We start from the raw sequence: 21,638 nt of genomic DNA on the forward strand, positions 1-21,638 counted from the left end.
ATATCATGAAGCCTTGATCTTGAAACGGATTGCCATGATCCAAACGGCCCTAATTGGACCAGCACAACAATGGTATTCACATCTTCCACTAGATATTAAAAAAGATAGCCAGCCTTTTGCCGCGAATTTCGGAAAACATTCAATAATCAACAATCGCAAACACAAGCGAAAATATTGCTTGAAAGCATAACACGTGCTTCTGGCGAACAAATTAAAACATTAGCTCTTAGAATAGAACAAATGACTTGAAAAGCATATGTTAACAACGCCCCGGATATGCGGAATGCACAAATGAACGACACACTAGTCAAAGCACTCGATCCACAATTATATAGAATGGCACTAAAAAGATAGCAAATCATAAATCGACTGCATTAGAACCACAACTTCCATTTGCACAACTTGTTGAAAAAATACACCAAGAGGATATTACACGAACACATATCGAGAGACACAAATTAAATACAAACTCCACCTCCTCACACCCAATTAATGACCTCTCACTGGAGATAGATAATCTTACAGTAGATGATATACACTCAATGGAACAAAATTTTGATCACGAAATAAATGTAGTACGACACAAGTACTCAAATGACCCTATTTCTAAAGGAAAACCACTCTTCCTAAAATTTTGTACAAAACGCTCACAATCTGGACATAGTAATTCTACGTGCCCTGAGAAAAGGTATACAAAACCACTTGATAAACCTAATTTTTAACGAAGCAATGAGAGGTAATCAAAACCTCCCTAATAGACAAGTTACATCAAATAATATGACAGGTAAACCACAACCAATTTCATATCGCTCTCGCAGCAAAAGCAGAGATCAAAGAAACCACTCAAGACATAGAAGTCCAAATAAACTTGCACAAAATAACTCGAAACCCTATTACGGGAATAGCAATTTCAAACCACCCAGTCGAAATGGTTCACCATAGCCAAGACCGAATTCCCAAAATAATTCACAATATAACTCTAGACCACATTCACCTCATTATAATAGAGACGGAAATCGTTCACGACTACCGTTTTCACGAAATAGACTTCAAAATGTTAGAAATTATATTAATTCTTTACCAGATCAAGAACAAAGAAACAACACTACGTCAAACACTGAAAATGTAGACACTTCAAATCTCTCCGAGGAAACACTTCTCTAAAAAAAATTTAATGATTTACTTTTAGAATTGAATCAAGACACACAAGGTGAATATTTTAATTCTTAAGAGGAAAGTAACACTCTCACCAAAGATTACCTTTTCTCCACTTCTTGTAAAAGTAATATATGGGTACTACCATTAACAATATACACACAACAAACACTCGATCATAAGAGAACAATCTCTCCACCACATCTAGAAATAGATTTCCTAGTAGACTCTGGTGCAACACTTAATATATTAAGAACTGACACTTGGAACGAAATCAAAGAATATCACAAATTACAACTGAAAGCATCTCAACATTTGTTCTCTTAGCAGCAAATAATTCTAAATTACAGTCAAAAGCTACTGTAAAGATTACACTCTAGCCAGATGTAACTGAGAGTAGAACTCTCAAAAACACTATGTCTACACTCACTTTCCATGTATCGAATACAAAAATTAACATTTTGGGTACACCTTTCCTAGAAGAGTATGTAGATTCAATCAAATGTTCATATCACACACTTGAGATTAAACATCATAATGATATAAAATCACTAAATTTTTATGACTCATCCATTAAGCCACCCCCGTATTATCCACGATTATTTCCAGTAGTTGGCGATCATTCAGTAAATTTTACACCATCTGAACACCGCATTGTAACATATTCTTCAACAGCATATGAACGTAAAAATAAAAATGCCAGTGGTACCATCCTCTGTATATCTGATTTCTCATTTATACCACTACGCAAAAAAATGTTTTTCTCTCTAATGGATATAGGCAATCTTGAATACCCCTACCAATCATTTACTCAAATCTTAATAAAAAATCCTTTGACTCATCCATTAACACTCGTAAAATGAATAATTGGATATGCACAACAAGATATTTCACTCAATGACTATCAAACCACAAAATATCGCATCAATGAACTCATAGAATTCATGGATGCTTACATTTTAAATTACCTCACTCAAAGTTTATCAGAAACATTTAAAAGGTTTTATTGCTTAAACCTAAGCAAACAACCAGAACGCGAATACAAAGCACAACAGAAGAAATTCACTATACCCTTTGATGTCTCAAAATTCACCGAGACAGATAGAGAATTTCTCACAATTTAATTTGTTTAATTTCGAACACACAAAGTTAAAACAAACACAATTTGAAAACATAGCACAATTTCTTACACATTTCCAAAAATGTTATGCAACCTCGAAATTTGATGTTGGAATGATTAAAGTAGAACTAAATCTTCCTCTCAAAGCCACCGCTATCTTTAAAAAGCAAAGAGCTACTCGTATCCCGATTCAATTACAAGAGTACAACATTTACTTGATATCTTAACACATTTTGATATTATAGCACCTGTAAATACAGACTTCTTAACCACCGGAAATACTTTTATCAACAATTGTCTTAGACGCTCGGCAATTAAAGACAATTTTTGACGAAACAAAATGTAGTTGGCTTATAGAGCCAATTCAAGTTATTTTAACACGGATTAAAGGACAAATTTTCTTGATAGCAGACATGAACAGCGCGTATAACCAAACGCCACTCGATAAGCCATCACAAAGACTCACAAATTTTGTAATCCCTGGAAAACAATACTGTTTTAAACGTTTGTTTTATGGTATTTCCATCGGCCGAGCAGCCTTCTCATCCTTTATGAGCAGTATTTTGAAACCACTAATTAGAAAAAACAAATTAATCACCTACTTGAATGACGTTTTCATCCAAGATACAACAACAGACACAATGTTGCAAACACTAACCGAATACCGCACTATTTTAGAGAAAGAAAACCTCGAAGCCGCTCCAGATAAATCTTTCTTTTTTCTCGACTCATTCAAATTTTTAGGCCATCAAATACAAAATAATCACATACACCATCTCGAATAAAAAATTGACGGCTTTCTAAAACTCCAACCACCCAAAAGTAATAAGAAATTCAAAACTATGTTGGATTTCTCACATTCATTTCAATATATATATATATATATATATATATATATATATATATATAACCTACAAGTCATTCTTCGACCTTTTTATCTTCAACTTAGAGATACAAGTGACTTCAAGTAGACCACCGAACTCCAAAAAAAGTTTGATAGAGTTAAAAAAGAACTTACTGACGGAACACTCCGGCTCGCAATTCTAAATTCAGAAAAAAATTTCTACATTTTGTGCTATGCCTCAAACTATGGCATTGGGGCAGCACTCCTACAGAAAAATCAATTTGGAAAAATGGAATTAATATCGGCAAACTCTCGCCTATTTCTTACCACAGAATTTAGATTATCCACTATTCTCCGCGAATGCTCAGCCATTATATATGCACTTTCAGAATACGAATTCTCTATTCAGGGATCAAAACACCCAATAACACTATATACTGACCACAAACCAATTTTATTCTTATTTACACAAAAAAACAAACCAAATCACAGAGTTTACAAATTTCAATTAATACTAATGAAATTTCCAAACCTCCACATATTTTGGACGGAAGAGAAAAACCTTTCACTTGCAAATTTATTAGGTCGCTCACTGACGACCAACACACAAGACGAACACCGTCTTCGCACAGTCGAAATACCAGATTCAATTAAGTTCTTTATGACACATAACCAAAATACACAACCTATACAGTGTCAACACGCTGTATCAAAAGAATATATTGATTCAGTATCTACAGACACTGCTGTAGAATCACTACATTTTCCAATCTACTTGCAGATTGATTGAAGATAACTACTTCAAAAATCAACTCGAAAATGATCTTTACCTACCACTATCACATACTGAATTAAAAACCAAATCCCAACCTTTGGACAAAGTACACCATCAAAAATTACAACCCCATAAAAATAACTATTCATCTCCAGAAAATTACCCAATTATACAACACACAGACGTCACATTAAACAAGAACAAAACAGAACCCTTAACACAATCAAATAATGATACAAACTATGCCGAATTAATAAATAGTATCAAATGTTCACTCCCAGCGATGGATGATTTTATACCTAAATCACCCACCATTTATAACTATTTTTACGAAGAAGAAACCGAAATAGATGATAAACTACTCTACAACACTCAAAAACCGGACCAGTAATAAGACAACTTCTGCTTTGGAAAAAGTATAAAAACTTTCCTCCAACCCCGTCACTCACCATTCGAGCAAATAAGGAATTATTACACTACTACAGACGTTTCCGAAACTTAAGTTTTAATGAAGATAATAACCTCTTGTATTATATACAAGAAGCAAAGACACCAAAAATTTGTTTACCATTGCCTCTCCTCCTGGTTATTTTCTAAAATGCAAACTCTCATGATCTTTCAGGACACCCGCGTCATGAAAAACACAAGCAAAAATTACGGAAAACTACTATTTCCCAAATATGAACACATGGATAGCAATACTCACACAAGATTGTTTAAGTTGCCAGACGAGCAAATCCATGGCAAACCTCTTAACGGCCCCACAACAGCCATTTTTCGAAGTTTCACCATACTTCAATCACCGTATATCCATGGATACAAAAGGCCCAATTTCAACGTCTTCGGATGAAAACTCTTACGCTTATGTTATTAAGGACGCATTCACACACTATATTGTCCTCCACCCTTCACCCAAAAATGACGCCACAAATGCAATCACAGTATTATTTGACCACTGGATTGTTAAATTTGGCATTCCAGATATTTTAGTAACAGATAATGGAAATGAATATATTAACGGAGAATTCACAAATTTCTGTCGCACATATAATGTACAATTTAAACCACGTACGCCCTATGCACCGTGGTCTAATGGACTCGCTGAAAATTTTAACCGCCAATTAAATACTTTTTTTTGCACAGTTCTCGACTCACAATATAACCCGTGGTCACATAAAGTAAAAAATTTTCTGTTTGCATTTAACTCACAAGTTCGAACAAACATGAATCTTTCACCATATGAACTTGTATTTGGCCAAAAACCAAAGAAACCCATAATGTTTAATCTATCTTCCACCACAGATAGTTTGGGCAACTGTAAACCCACAGAAAATTCATCTTTTAATTCACTAACAAGTCATACACATATTGATCACTTAGGTCATCACCCACAAAACAAAAGGCTACAGAAAGAAACCTTTGCACATTGGTTTCCTAATCGTGAAAAAATCAACTCGGAGGTCTCTAATGAAGTCCATAGTTATTTAAACTAAAATAAACGTTTACGAACATTTATAAATCGCCGCTTTGGAACGGCACAACCACTCAAAACAAACACTTATGTTATAATCGTAAACAAAATCACGCAAATTGGAGTATCTAAAAAGATCCAATCACAAAAAATTCGACCTTATAAAATAATAGATACCCCTACATTGGTCAAGTATAAACTCGAAGATTTCTCTGGTAAACAGATCACCCGTCATAGAAGCAATATAGTACCATATTACCCAAAAAACTCTTCGTTCAAGAACAAATGGAGAAATACTTCTCGGATAATTCCCTTTTAAAACTCCATCCAACGAAGCCACCACTTACCAAGTCGAAGACTGTCTCGTTCAGTCTACACAATCTAGAGATACCATCCACAAATGACCTTCCCCCCAATCACCTAGTAACCTGTCTGAAACACCCGAATATCCTTCGGAAAACTACACTACAAGAAATAGTCGCCTTCGACGACAACCAATAAAAGACTATCGAGTATTTATACCACAATCAAAAATTTCGGCTTCACGAACAACACACACTTAAAACTATTCACACTTCACAAATAGAACACACATAAAATCACTCTTCTCGCTTTAAATAGCTGTATACAATTTTGCATAACACGCTGAACACGTATAAAACACAATAAGGGTAAAAATGTAATTCCCTCGTTCTCCTACACGAGAGGAGAAATTCGGATAGTTCCTTCACCCCTCTCCCCCGTAATACAATTACTTTCACTGGGAAAGCTAATCAAACCCCTTAACTCAATAAACAAAGCACACGGTCTATCTCTTCACCCGCTACCCTAGCAGAACCACAAAACTCCTCCATCAGGAAATGAAAGGAAGGGAATTACAGGCCATTCCCCACGATAAAAATAAAAAGGAAATTTTAAAAAAATTAAGTTAATAACCGACCCACAGCTCGGCCGGGAACATTTCCCTAAACTCATTTATTTGCCAAGATATGATTCTTTAACTTTTTTGTACCCGACTAAAAAGTCGTGGTCAGATAAAATCATATCGTCAAAAATCACTTCACAGCAATCTTGCAATCTAGTTCTCTCTCTCTCTCTCTCTCTCTCTCTTCTTTCAATATTTTGAAAACCAATTCTCTCATCATCTCTTCTAACTCTCTCTCTCTCTCATCTCTTTCAACTCTCTCTTCTGAATTCACAACTTAGAAAATCTCTAATTTTCGAAGATTTCACTTCTCTTCCTCCAATAAAACAAAAACTGTCTCACAGCACAGTTATTTTGACTCCTGACTTCTTCAACAAACAGCTCACAGAAAGCCCTCCAACTTGCTCAAGGAAGCAACAACAACAACTCTCAAATTTCAACTTTCAGTCGCACAATACTGAAATCATCTCCTTCAAAGCACTTGACAAGTATGCACATAACTTCTCAACACAGACTTGAAGTACTATTTAAAAGAACACCCTACGCTGACACCTTTAGATATATACAGAACTTTAGGCCTAGACAGGTCCGTTTTCAAGATTTTTTCTATAATCTAGATCACATTCTATATTCACACACTTGCTGTGAATGGGTTTTTATATTAGAGATTTTAATAACGAGCACATCGCTCTTTTCTATCTACCTATCTTTCCATCACAAGCGACACCTAAACTCTCTGAAGTTCTATACACCGATATTGTTTACACTGTTAATCTTGACGCTATCCCAGCCTCATAACATATTAAATATATTAAAGAACTTTTAAGACTGGATGAACAATAGCAACAAATTGTTAAACGACACCAACCTACAAAACGAAACTACATTCCCACAAGTCATCTTTTTCTTTAGGAGAAAAGATTATCTAATCGCCGAATTATTAACAATTTTTTCTGCTGATCTTTTAGATCTCATCTTCCTACATAATGTCATACCACCAGAATCACCCTGCGCAGCAATCCGCGTAAGTGTACCAACTTTAAATCTCTTAATAATTGTTATCCCCACCTCTACTGATTATAAAATCTATTATTGCAATAATTGCCCCACACTAGGCCAAAATTATCGTCACAATTGCGTCCTCTGGTCCAAAAAGTCATCATTTAAACTCTTTAATAAAAAACCACACACACAAGAAACCGAAAAACACCCATACTCAGTTATTACTATTACAAAATCTACAGATAGACCTCGTCCTACTGAAAATTCCCCCACCACTTTACCCCACAATTGGTAATCCCATATCCTCCCATCAAAGTCAAGCGCAAATACACCAAACGCAAGTACAACAACAGCAACAAAGAACCGCACAGACTTTAATACCATATTCTGGTTTTCTTCCAAATACAACACTTCTTCCACCAACACTTATACCAGCTCCTCCACGAGCACCACAACCTGAATTACTTAACTATTCAAACACTCCACTATTTTCCACTCAACCAATAAACTTTGCTAACACCGGTAAGACAAGTAGCTCTGAATTGCCACAGCCAATTCATACTGTCTCAAATATTCACATCACCACACATGATATTAGTTTACTTTCTGACACTTCTAAATCTGATCCAATCAGTTCTCAATTTTCTTTACCTACTGCATCACAAATTGCAAATAATCCTTTCAATCCGCCACAAGGAGAAATAACAAACTTTGAACGTTTACTATCACCAGCACATTGGAACCACTCTTTTAATATAGTCAATTCATCAACTTCATTCCAAAGCTCACTACCACTCAGTTTTACGGGTACACCACACATGATCACTCTAAGCTAAAATTCACCAACACAAGATCCTGATCAACATTCTCATCATTGTATCGAAAACAACCAGATACAACACGAACTTATCCAACTTTACAGTTAAAATTAGATCCTAAATTCATTGTTCCCCAACCCGCGCTTTTTGGAGACCATAACAACGGTGAACAATTACATAATTGGGCTAAACAAAGAATCTCTAAGTCTTATAAAATAACACCCATTCAAAAGCAAAGAGCTCACGAATTATTAAAACAATCAAAGATTACATTCTCTGTTGAAATAATTTTCGAACAAGACAAAATTATCTTTCACCCACAAACGGCAGCACTGCCTATTTTTTGAGTTAAAACAAATCCATCACCCTTCATTTGTCAATAAATACACTATAAATTTGATCGATATCAAAAAAACACCGCAGACTGTTTTGTCTTCTATAATCCACACTCTGGACTTTTTTACACATGTCCACTACAAATCTAATCATAATAACAATTAATTTATTCTTTTCGTCTCAACTCCCACTAAAACAACCAATTAAAGTTGACCAACACAATATTTCCAGACCCAAAACAGGTATACAAGACCTTGTAGTAACACACTATGATTGTTCACCAAAGCATATCACAAAGATGCAATATTATAAAATTAAGAAAATTGGTGAATGTAAAATTAAAACAGCCTATTTCACAATCCTCACCGCTCAAGTACACATGTTTTCACAAATCCGAACACTCCTAGTATGTGCTTTCGCCATACACGCCAAACTTAGCGACAAGGAAAGCTTTTGTCACAAGATCTCACTCAAAAGAGGCTTTTGGTTTGATCACAATAATTGGTATGTTAACAATATGGAACGAACTTTCCTTCCAACAGAAATCGAAGCTCGTAGAGAATTTTCAGGCGTTGGTCTAATAAACAAAAACCACTATCGCCCTCAAATGATACAATTTCATGTATTAGACGACCCCCGTTGGCAAGCTAATATAGAAGAAAAACAAGGCCGTTTTCGTTTAGATCGCTATAAACTATTTTCCCTACAACACTGAAGCATGGTTTATAATCCACGGTATCATAACTGGATTCCCAATGCCACAGATAATCCCTTGGTTAACTGTCCCGGTAACGACTCAGAACACGAATATCTTGTCATCCACACACTAGGATGGTCACTTCAATTAACTAACATCACGCTCATTTTTGATGTTGCCTCAGAACACATGTACTATGGCAAAGTCCGCATAAAATGTGACATAGAATGAGGTTACTGCCCTCTAAATCACGCTATCAAAGCCATTGTAATTTGGGAACCAGTAACTCATTGCCGTCTTTTTGACGTTGGAAGATCACATGCACGCGTGATCAAATTCCAAAAAATATATTTTTTTGAAACACTTGAAAATAACGAAACGAATTCTGGTCACAAACGCAATGCACACATGTACTCAAGACGTTTTCAAAAACATCTTTATTGTGAATCTGCACTCTCTCGTTTCGAGGTCCTCACAAAACCAATTATTAAATGTAATGAAGATCGCCCATACTACGCCACACAGTATCAAGACACACATTACAGTCCCTGACGGAACACCCTTTTAACACCCTACACAAAAGCAAATATCCGTGATATCCACAGGAATCACAATTATACCGCCGATCTGAAAAATATGAACTGTTTAGAAAACAAAATTGGTTTGGCGCTGTTCACCCTAAGGTCCAAATCGATGCAAAACTTGATTATATGATCAGTCGAGTCTTGCTCAAAATAGATCAGACAAGCTTAAATATGTACCAAAACTCTGCGACAGAGACCGCGATTTGAAACAAACAGCTTTTATTTTTCTCACACAAAAATTCCCTTTAGTTGGTTACATAATTACAGGACAGCGACACATATTCGCTACACTTAAAAGTCAAAATTCAATTTCACTGTATCAATATAAAGTTGTTTCATCACCCCTTTATGTATTAGAGAATAAATGCTTCGAACGTATCCCCATATACTATCAAAATAAACTACAATTTGTAGATCAAGTCACCCGTAAGACCTTCCCTTGGTCTATTAAAGCACAATGTAAATCCGAAAATTTTGATCAACAAATCTCACTCGATGCAGACGGCGATGAGATATATCGCTTAACACCCTACCGAATTAAGGCGCGAAACCCCGTTAAAACTTTCACGCCTGAGGAAGTTGAAAACCGCTTCACCCACGCTGATTTTATTGCGCAACAACTCGGAATTTACAGTCAACACGACTGGACTAAATCAATAGATAAAATGAAATTTAATCAACTAGTTAATGACGCAGCTGAAAAATTTGAAGTAGCACGCGCAGTAAATTCTGCAGATCTCGCAAAACAAGCACATTTACAAGCACAATTCTCACAATTACGCACCGAATACAACAATTAATTTAAACAAACTCTTTATTAATGGCAAAGAACTCACCCTCCGCCGACTTGATTGGCGTGATTTGATTAATGGCAAGTATTTAAAGGAATCCCTCATAGGAATCTTTGGATACACTTGGTACGTATTAAAAGAAATAGTCATAATATGGACGGTATTTCTTTTTTTACAGTGCCTTTTTGGCCTTTTTCTTAGTGCATTTAACACCTATAATCTAAAATCACTTTTAGGAGCCAATATCACATTGGCTAAGATCATAACCTCCGTATTTTTTGAGTATTTTCACAAACAATATTCCATGTACTACAATCTGATTATACACAATAAAAACCACTCTCACATAAAAAACGATGTCGTCGCTCAATCGATAGTTGCACTCCACGTTCACAACATTAATTGAATTAATTACATTAAAAATTTGAAAATTCTATAAGAAATTCTTCTCTCCAGTGCACAAAAATTCAAATAAACGCCATACAGCTACTCTCCCAGCTTCTATTTATCAATGCTACGAAACAACAACTAATTCTCACATGAAACCAGATTTTCAATCTTTACATTTACACACCTTCCAACCTATTAAGCGTAAACGCTCACGTGGAACTTCTCTTTCGCGCGATTCTCTAGATAAAGATCCTGACTACCAGGAAATTCCAGAGGAACTTTTCCTCAATCTTCCAAGCACTCGTATTTAACATTCATCTTTTTGTTTTAGTGACTCCACTTCAGTCCCTACTCACCAAGAAAGCGATTCACCGATCCCCCCAAATGTCGACCCGACAGCATATGAGCTCATCATGCTGGAGGTTGATGACATTCTGCCATCACCCCTCACTCCGCTGGTACTGGCACCCACAGTACACGAACCAGTTTACCAGATGCAAACGCCTGCCCTATTCACGATGGCACACACTTCCCCACAGCCACAGTCTGTGGACACAGCTAATTACGCGCGGGTGAAACCACTGCCTTCACCCGCCACCTCTTCCTCGAGTTCAAGTGAAATTCACCTGTATATCGATAGCGATACAAGTCCACCTACAGTTCCTACAGGACAGCACAGCTCGTCACAAGAGCCTCCATCATCTCTAATCTTAACTACACACACAGCACTTTCTTCAACACAACCACCGATAATCACACACATTCAATCTTGTGCTGATGAAGTGGCTACAGCAGAGCAGTCTGGTCACTCTACACCAGAAACTGTCGTTCCCAACTGGGCATATTCTGGTAGGTTTCGTGGACCACGACCACGAGCGCAACCACTGGTCTATCCACAGCCAGTTATGCCCACACCTTCCACTTAGCGCCCGCTGATACCTTCACCAAGGTACGGCCCGGCTCTACCACCCCTTAGGCCACGACCATCTTTCCCTGAGCCACCCCCTATTATCGACCCACATCAACTGACAATTACCCTTGCACGGATCCATCACCCAGGAGACGTCCACGAGCAACAGCTCATGAAAGCTACCCAGTTCGATCTTAACCGATACAGGCCTCACAGTCGCCTGCTCGACACACAGCCAGCCCTCCCAGAGGCCCACAGCCCTCATCCTCCCGCGGAAGGCCAAACCCTTTCGTGCCAACACACGGCATCCCACACCGGTCACAAGGACCAAACTTCAGATTCCACGAGTTCACAAACCCTCTTGGAATCAAAATAATTCAAGGCATACACGTGCCCGAAAGAATTAACAACACCTCCACTCCACCTCAGCACACGCTGAAGCCAATGAATCGGGTGAAAAAGCTACACACAATGCACAATTACCTCTTTGTGCAGCATCATTTTTTTCACACCAACCCGATAATTCATATGAATTCCCGCCTACAATATGCTAACACAAAGCTAACCTCACCATATTATATGAACTATAGCTACATAATACAACCTAATTATTGTGAAGGCACTCTCCGGAATTTCGACCCCATCAAGAATTATTTTATATTTTCACCACTCTACACAAAGACAAATTGACCCTTCCTCGTCCCAATCGAGTACTTACAGTGTGTAGAAGGAGGCGCCACGAAGTGCACCTTGGGGCACACCTTCAACCTCCTCTACAGGGACTGGATGGTCAACGAACTCGAAAATCGCCAGCCCTCACAGGAAGAGCAACAAATATTTAATCCCCTCATGGCGTTGCAGCCACATTGCAACACTGATTTGTACCTTCGTGCTCTTGCTGCTTGTCTGGCACAAGACCCAGAGTTCCTCGCCTTCTTTCGAGATCCAGAGAATCGAGCTCCGGATTTCGAATTTGAATTTAGAACGTAGGCCACAGCCCTACACCACCACACTTTGGGCTCAAAGACCCACCATAACGAGACGCACTGATCTCAAAACTCTCTTTAAAACTTACTTTTTCTATTTTCTATCCTTTCTTTACTATACTTTCTCTAACGAATAAATATATTTCACATAATTTTCTCTCTTTTCACAAGAATGAAGATTAGGATCAATTCTTTTCTTCTTTCTCCCCGGTCGGGACTTACACACGAAAGAATTAAATCTCACTAATAGATTTAATAAGAAAAGTAGCTCACACAGTAGCTAAAAGATGGACTTCCATCATAAGGTAAGCTGTAAATCCGACTGGTTCACATCTTGTACCAGGTGGAGATAAACAGAAATCTCCTTGTGCAAACCAGACAAGAGAGTACAGACTACAAGCGATCCTCCAACTGCGAATAAATCCTCACTACAAGACAGTAACAGCAGTTGGACACACTTTCAACAGGACTGACGTTACTGGCCAGCACACCCTGTAACTGGCACCCTCACTGGTTTCACAAGACAACCCTCTTCAATGACAACACTAGTCATCACTCCACTGACAGGGATTCCACTGACGACGACACAAGTCACAACCCACTTCAGAGAGGACACAACTCAACACTCACTCCACCCTACTTTCAACGAGGATGACAGATTCTACGTATTTCTGCTACACTTCAGAGATTCGGATTTGAAACTCTCAATCCCGGATGGATGTAGCAGTGAAAATACTGAATGTACACCTTTAACCAATCAGAGACTGAGAAGGCACTATTCTCTTTTAAATAGAGAGAACTGAAATAACTGTAGTCAGTCTTTTAGTTAAATACACCATGTGTATACCTTTAACTCCGGTGCTTTGCTTCTTATACACCGTAATAATAGAAGTTTACAATCAGTTTTTTACAGAGTCGGTTAGTCTTAGAGATATAGGTAAGTCTACTTCGCGCGCAGAAATAAGTAGCCCTAGCTCTTTATACCTTAAGGCTGTAAAAGGAGCCCACATCGGGTCTGCCTTACTGTGTTATTTTCTGGATCTGTTCATATATTGGCTCGGTAGGGAGGGTAACTTTGTCTCGAGGTTCTTCTAATAAAATTACAAATGAGATTTTTCTCTGGTGTTTACGGTCATTTTCAGCTGTATTTTCCAACGTTCCCATTAAAGTGAAGGCACAAGTGTGGGATTCACCAAATTATTCTGGTAAATAATATTGATTATTCTCACTATTTGAGGGCTGACTGCGCCATGTAGAACTCTATTCTTTACAAGTAGAGTGTTCCTAGTCCTCGTATAAAAACTTTAAGCGAGACGGAGTCGCTGCGCGAATTAGGAAATGAGCTGAAATTATTGTAGCAATTACCATACTGAACAGGATTGGTGCTACAATTCCAATATGTCTTGTAGTTCTCGCATTTGCATCACATTTGCTAGTGAGACAAAATAGTGCAACTCTTAAAGTACTAGACAGAGCAATTGACTTGGATGAAAGAAAAATAGTGGATGACACATAACTCCCCAAAACTAGGGCAAATAAATCATAGTTGACCAGAGGAACTAAAATTGGTTTAAATGACTTTACATAATTTGTTTCAAATCAATGGATGTACTGTACCACTTATCCTTCTGTTAGAGAATAAATTTTCGTTTTCATTCAAATTGATGGCAATTATGGAAAACTGTTTAATATAATGTGGAAGTGAAAATTCAACATTTTAAAATTAAATCCGTTAAAAAGTTTAAAACATAACCGACTAAACGTCGGAACAATTGCTCTCGTACGACTAGTGGGAGCTCTAATCAATTGCAGCCTGCTTCAGTCAGGGGAGGGGGATTCTAAATGGGACTACGAAGGTCAAAAGTGGGCTTCAAATAACCACATTAGAGGTTAACATATATCACTATTAAGATTTAAAGTGAAAAATGGCACCAGTTTCTGCGCACTCATTTGACTTTTAGTATTAAATTGCCGCCAATTGAGTTCAGCTGCCTGAAATCTTGATTGAAAGAGAATTTTAGATCACGCGAAACGCAAAAAGTCACTCGATAAGTCAAAACGGTCAAGCGAAAATTTTGCATAATAAAGACACACATTTACAATAATTACTTCTACGAGAGCAACTAATGAGTACTCTTTGTTGAATTGAACCTTAATTTAATCAATTTATTGTACACAAATTAAACGATCGACTTGCAAATTGTAAAGTAAGGGGATTAGCATGGATTTATAATTTATTTGTATCAATTAAATTTTACTGCACTTCCAACGCGAATTATTCAGTGTGAAATAAATGGGTTGTTAGGTAGCATAAAAAGTTTTAAATTTCAGTCTAATTGAACAAGTTTTCTAAGTTTGCGTTCAGACTTATTTGCGTTCCAGGCAAGGATTGAGACTTCTCTTATAATCTTTGAAGTTGTATAGGCAAGAAGATGCGTTTATTTGACGTATTTTAGGATCTGATGAACGACAATGGGAAAACAAAATTAAATCGTTCAGTTTCATTAAATTTGCTGGTTTTACGGCGCTGTTTCACTTTCTCAAATTTTATAGGTTTTCTTGACATCATTAGTTTAGATTGTTAAGCGCTACGATGGTGTTTGATGAGGATTCTGACTTCGTGATGTCCTTGTGGCGTTGTCCTTTTTCTCCTCGTTATTTCTTTTTCATGTCTTTTTTGTTTATTTAGCTGGTCTCTTCATGCGCCGTCTTTTTGTATTGCGCGCCGTTGAGCGAGGCCAACAATCCTGTTCTTTCGGTGTTTGTCTCAAGCTTAGAATTATCGCTGTTTCCAACAACGTTATTTGGGAGGTCGATTTAATTAATGACAAATGTTATTGGGGATGTCTTTACTACTTTTGAATGGGGAGCGAGCGTGTGTCGCATGGCTTTTTAAGTTACGGGAATGGGGTTTTGTAGTTTCAGCAATCTATCAAAAAAAATCAATCAATCTATTTATTTGTGTCGTTGTACCGTATAACGGTTTCTGCTTGAGCTTCATTCATGATACCGTCGATGAGAATATCACCTCTGTCTCACGTCCACTTATTTCGAAACAGAAGGAAAAATTTCCTATTTTGAACTCAAACTTTTGCTTGAACCAATATTACATAATAGCATGCATGGAACTCTTCCAAAATGCGCTTGCAATGGTGATATGTTTGTTGTTGTGGAGTTGACTGGAACCAACGAGAACTCTTTAGATTGAAAGATACATTGAGATTGAGACCATAATTAGTCTACTAAGTTTGGAGTAAATCTTGATTATAATTACTAAGTAATCAGACAGAAAGAAGTTGAGTGCAAAGTCAATGAGTTGTCGGAAAGACAAAGAATGACGTACAGAGTTTGCTGTATGCAGTAAAACGCACTTTGATTACAACAGGAAAAAATACCAATGGTAGTTTTGGCTCGGAGCCTTTCCCAAAAAAAGTGGATGCTCGAAAAGCCCTTTTAGTACGGAAATGGCTAAACTAACAAAAAAGAGAAAGAAAAAAACTTTTTTGAATTTTCCTATAGAACTAGCAACGTAATTGCTAGCAAGATAAAGATTACCAAAAGCAGAGATAGAAAACAAAACTAAGAGGAATGACAGTTTATTGACATAACTTAATGAGGAGAGAATCAAGCCTAACTGTGCGTGGAAAAACAAATTCACTTATTGTTTTTTTAGCTTATGTTTGCAGAAAAGATTTTTTCGACCTGAAAAACTTTTCACAAAGTTGTTATGCGTTTTAATTTTTTGAGAACAAGCAAGAACAGAATAGAGAGAAAGATCACGCTTGAGTGGAGCAGAAGGCTTTCAAAAAGAGAAGATTTGAATTACATAGGGAGTTCTTTGTGAAAGAACGTAGTGGCGTAGTTGCAGTGAGTGCAACTGCAAAGTTAGCTAAAGATATTGACTGAAAGTATAATAAGTTTCTGACCAGAAACAGAGCTAATTTGAGGCAGAAGTTATCGAAATTATTTGGGTTTGGAAGTCAGTAGAGTGGATTGTGGATGCTTGCGGATAGACAGATTGAATTGGTTTGACTTAGAGTGACTTAAAGTGAGCCATTATCTAGTTTTGATTTAAAAATTACTCTGGGATTATTGAAGTTCTACAATTATAAATTTTTGGCTACAACTTTAATCGTTGGTGATATTAGAATTATTGATTAATAATTCAATTGTCTAGAGTGCATTTTTAACAGTCAAGAGGTCAACTTTTTTTTGGCGACAGAACAGAACACTCCCAACAACAGCTAGAAGCGTTATAACGGCCAAAATACAAAATTCTACTTTTGTTTTTTGCTTTTCAATGCCTAATCGGTATACGTTTACTCGAAGTGATTTTTTTGTAACTTCCTTGACTTTACATGCTCTTTCAGGCGGCCCAAACGTTGCTTGGTTCTTTGAAATAATGCTTTTACTAATGAACTTGATCTGTGATCGATAGCAAGTGCATCAATAATACGAATGTGTTAATTGTTGCGAAAAAATTTCAATTTTTTTGCCAATGAGGCAGTTACTTGACTTAAACGGATATTTCGTGGCACACCATGTATATAATTTAAAATTTGGCTGGCATCAGTCGGTTTTGTCTGAAATGTTCTGATCAGAGGTGGTTTCAAGCGCACAAGGAGCACATGCGAAATATAGACTGAACTTTGACCTCTACCTATATTTGACTGACCTTGAATGATACATGTGACAGAGTGTGCGATGACTCTTTTCTGCGCTTTGAGGATGGAGAGCATGGCCAGGATCAAATTCACCAACACTGCCAAACCCGCGAAGTGAGACAGAATCAACATGGCTCTGGTAGCCTTGATTTTTTCCCAATCGTCTGAAGAAACAATTATGGACTTTTTCCGTTTGTGCCTCACAGCTTGGTTGACGCATCCTATTTGAACCCCCAAGCGCATGTTTCATATGTCCCGGGTCGAGAAAAAATTGGAAAAATATGTAAGATAAGCGATGAAAAGTTAGATGACAAACGGAAAAAAGTTCAAGATACTAGTTACAGTTAAGGTCCACAACATAGTACATCCTTATGTGGTAATCAAGCAAACGCGCTTGGGTTAAGGGGTGCTAATGATATGAACAAGGTGTGTGTGTGTGTGTGTGTGTGTGTGTGTGTGTGTGTGTGTGTGTGTGTGTGTGTGTGTATAAGTGTGTGTGTGTGTGTGTGTGTGTGTGTGTGTGTGTGTGTGGGGGGGGGGGGGGGGGGGTTGAGAGGATTGGACAAAGGGAGCGCTCAGTTGTAATGAATTTCGCTCTGGTTTTTAGCAAGGCTATGTGACATTTTACCGGAAAACCTAATATGCAAAAAGAGCCATCAACAATGTAATAATACTTCATAGGTTCTTTTTGGCCATTTAGGTTAAATAGTAGACTACAGATTGTTGGTATTATAGTAACTCAATATTGCATCAACTCTGCCACTGCCGGTCCCCAGCACGGAATAAAAAATGAGGAGGATATAAACCACATAGACCATACGGTCAAAAAAGTCAGTTTTCTATATTGACCTGAGAAAATTACCGACAACCTATTATATAATTTCTTCGATTTCTACAAGTATTGTATGAATTTATTTCTTTTGAGGACCTGAGAGCGGCAACAATGGTAAAACCTAGCTTGACTCACGAACATAATTATGAAGTTAACCTGATTCAGACAGAAATCAGAGTCTGATTCAGGGTCTGATTCAGAATAATTCAATGTCTGATTGAGAGTCTGAATGAGAGTCTTAATCAGAGAACATCAGAGCAAAATTTAACATGTGCAGACTCTGAATCAGTACTGAATTGTTTCTGAAAAACTTCAGGATTCAGTACTGAATTACTCTGAAAGTTAGGTACGGGAATGTTTTGTCATATTTACCCGATTAGTTTGATCTGATGATCGCATGCGATAGTTGCATATCAAGCCACACATTACGCCATGAAAATTTCTCCCTTAGGAATTAGTATACCAAATACACTTTTAATAAGTTATAGTGTAAAATGGTGGATATATTTGCTCTTTTTAGGGGGGAGGGGGAGCAGTTTTTTTTCAAAAAGACTTGTTCCAACCTGATGAATCAAACATTTCCTTCTTCAGTTTTCGACAACTTCCCCCATCTACACATGTCTCCCAAATTCCAGAGTGGAATTCACCTGTGTTGGCAACGTCGTATCCGTGTCCAAAGAACGCCATCACGAAAGCTAGTGCCTGCATCGCAATGACCACCAAAAGATACCACCGCACTTCCATTCGGTTAACCATCGAGAACAATTAATTTTATAAATCCCTTTTTATGTGAACAAACACAACTTAAACGCTCAGGCAGAACTTGATCAGCTGTTAAATTTTGATCATTTTTGAGCAAAAACTGAGAAACGTACGAAACGACTTAAAAACTGATGTTTGATTTAAAAAAAATTAAACGATGTATTTGTAATTTTTCGTAAGTTCGTTACTTGTGACTATCTGTAATTATTAAGCAGTTGTAATAGTTAATGTATTGAGTTATATGAACTTTGTGGCTTTAGAATTGAATAAACAGCTTTAAAACAAAATCAATGAAACAATTATGATAAAAAAGAAAATTCAGAAACGAAGAATTCAAGTTTGAACAAATTTGACCGGCCGAATATTATAAAATTGCTTGAAAGCACTTAAGATTGAAATTGACAGGAAGCCTTCAAATTCGGTTTCTTAAATACCACTCTTACCACAGATAAGGTTTGCACTATCAAATTTACTGGCAATGTTCCATTAAAAAAACAGCCTCATTTTTTCGTATAAATTTTTTCCAATTTGAAAAGTAAATGTGACGATCTGAGAGCTCAAGTTTTATATTTTGATTACAGAAGACTTAACAACAGTTAGATTCCGCTTTTTAAAACGTTACCGACTAATGGACTAAAGGCTCTCAAACGTCTGTCTAAAACTTCGGTGGTTGCAGTGCCCTTATGGTTAGACAGGCTAACCCGAATTGTTTTGGGGGCGAGGGTGGGGATATAAGTTGGCAGGAATCTAAACCAATTAAAAGAGCACTTTAACCTGTGAATTTGTCTTTTTTTTTACCAGGCTGCCAAAACAGCTCAATTGTCATTGAATCTTAAAATGTTCTCACAAAAATTTTTTCTTATAATTCTTTCATTATCGTCTCGAAAATCAAAATTCGGGGAACCGTTTTAGTTTTCAAAAACTATTTCAAAACTAATTCTTTGTTGTCGATTTTCTTAACAATTTTAGGGAAACTTAACAACAGTTCAAATAAATAATTGGTCAGTACGCTCGTTAATCTTTGCTTTAAATAGGATAGTTTAGTTTTGCGTATTACGTTATGTTTTTTACTTATACATTTAGTTGATTATGATGCCATCGATTACAGAAGCTGAAGTCTTCGATTAGTACAATTTGTTACAGATTGTCATTTTCGATCTTTTTATGACTCACAACACTTTATTCCAGCCTTCATAAAGGCATTTTGTGGCAGATTTGTTTTTGTTCTTTTGGTTGCACATCTGTGTCGGCGTTCCAATTTCCTGACACTAGCAAAAAAACCCTAAATTTTTGTGGTTGACCATATGAAATGAAAAATTTTTGAATCACTTTGGACATACTTCGCGCCATTGCGTTCTGTTCGCTGTGAAGTGTGTTGTCTGTTGAAAACATCTCGCGGTTGGGTTTTCACAAACATAGAGAAATTCAGAAAACGTAGGGTCAGTTTGACCAATTGGAACTTGTGTCGAAGGCGAAGGACATTGACGTTCAATTTTTCTAAATTGTTTCTCATTGCTTCCTGCGCCCTCCAAAATTGATTTTGGTCTGTTTTCTCGTAAAGAACCTTTTTTAATATCAATAGGACGATGGATATCGGAATGAGGAATTTTAAGTGGACTAAGGTTACCGCTGCAAAACAAATTAGTAACTATAAATCCTCATTTATGGTTTGGTTGAAAATCACTGCTCATGCAACAATCATAGAGAAATTCAAGCACTTTCATCTTTTATTCAAAAAACAAAGCAAAACACTGAACTTCATTTATATATATGTTACCCCATTTACCACAAAGAGGGCGCTCATTGTTTTTTTTATCGGCCAAGTGGCAGATCTCAGGATTTGCTTCAATCACTTACCAACCATAAATCAGAACATAGATGCAAATGCAGCAACAATTTCAGTATAGTAGAATTAAGTAATCAATGGCAATTTTGAGACTACATGGTTCGCAAGGTTGGTCAATTGTTGTCCATTTTTGGTATAATCATAAGGATTTTTCATTTCCTTAAACTTTTAAACAATTACTTCATTCAGAAAGCAAATAGCGGTCTCTATTAGTAATTTATACAATTTACGCAGTTTTCAGATATATGAATCAGAAACAGTTTTTTCATGTGCTGACATTTATCAAGATCTTACAGCGTTTCTTTGAAAAATAATCCTGACCTATCTTAATACAATCTTGTAAACATCTTGCCCGTGTTATAGGAATTTTCTGCCTGTCAAGATCCTGTCAATATGTTTTAAGTTTTGCAAGTTTTGCAAGAATTGCCAAGCCCTCGATTGACATGGTAAAATGTATCAATTTTCGTTTCATTGTAATTCTTTTTTTTAACTCTGCTGTTGTGTGAGTAAACAAAATTCAGGCCTGAATTGGCTAACCGTACCGAACTCCACGTTTATATCAGCACGAAGTAAGTTGTCTAATTGCAAGTCTTATTTCGTTTTTCAGCGCCAGGCAAGTCTTAAAACAAGTCTGGCAAGTCTTTGTGAAGACTTGGGTGGGATGTGCAAACTAATTATCAACTCAAAAATAATTGGTCAAATAAATTCCAAATTAAAATTTTGAGTGCGG

General features: G+C 36.9%; 2 protein-coding genes across 4 annotated transcripts in view; one reads left to right on the plus strand and one right to left on the minus strand.

Annotated features, from left to right (window-relative positions):
• LOC142341621 (E3 ubiquitin-protein ligase MARCHF6-like) overlaps window positions 1–21,638 on the plus strand; it is a 263,593-nt gene that overhangs the window by 198,785 nt on the left and 43,170 nt on the right. The gene's annotated exons all lie outside the window — the stretch shown is intronic.
• On the minus strand, window positions 16,581–19,261 carry LOC142340635 (uncharacterized). Its single transcript, XM_075391328.1, has 3 exons — window positions 18,864–19,261; window positions 17,480–17,632; window positions 16,581–16,693 (listed from the first exon to the last, which is right to left on the minus strand). The coding sequence occupies exons 1-3, from the start codon at window positions 19,054–19,056 to the stop codon at window positions 16,581–16,583; spliced, it is 459 nt and encodes a 152-aa protein (XP_075247443.1). The 5' UTR covers window positions 19,057–19,261.

This window comes from Convolutriloba macropyga, chromosome 6 (genome assembly GCF_964194025.1).
Source record: "Convolutriloba macropyga chromosome 6, txConMacr16.3, whole genome shotgun sequence".
Lineage (NCBI taxonomy): Eukaryota > Metazoa > Xenacoelomorpha > Acoela > Convolutidae > Convolutriloba > Convolutriloba macropyga.

Coding starts and splice junctions, on each gene's coding strand:
- LOC142340635 (XM_075391328.1), bottom strand. CDS start 19,056: ATGGTTAACCGAATGGAAGTGCGGTGGTATCTTTTGGTGGTCATTGCG. Junction 17,633..18,863: donor GGAAATGTTTGATTCATCAG/GTTGGAACAAGT, acceptor TTGTTTCTTCAG/ACGATTGGGAAAAAATCAAG. Junction 16,694..17,479: donor TGTCACATGTATCATTCAAG/GTCAGTCAAATA, acceptor CAATATCTTTAG/CTAACTTTGCAGTTGCACTC.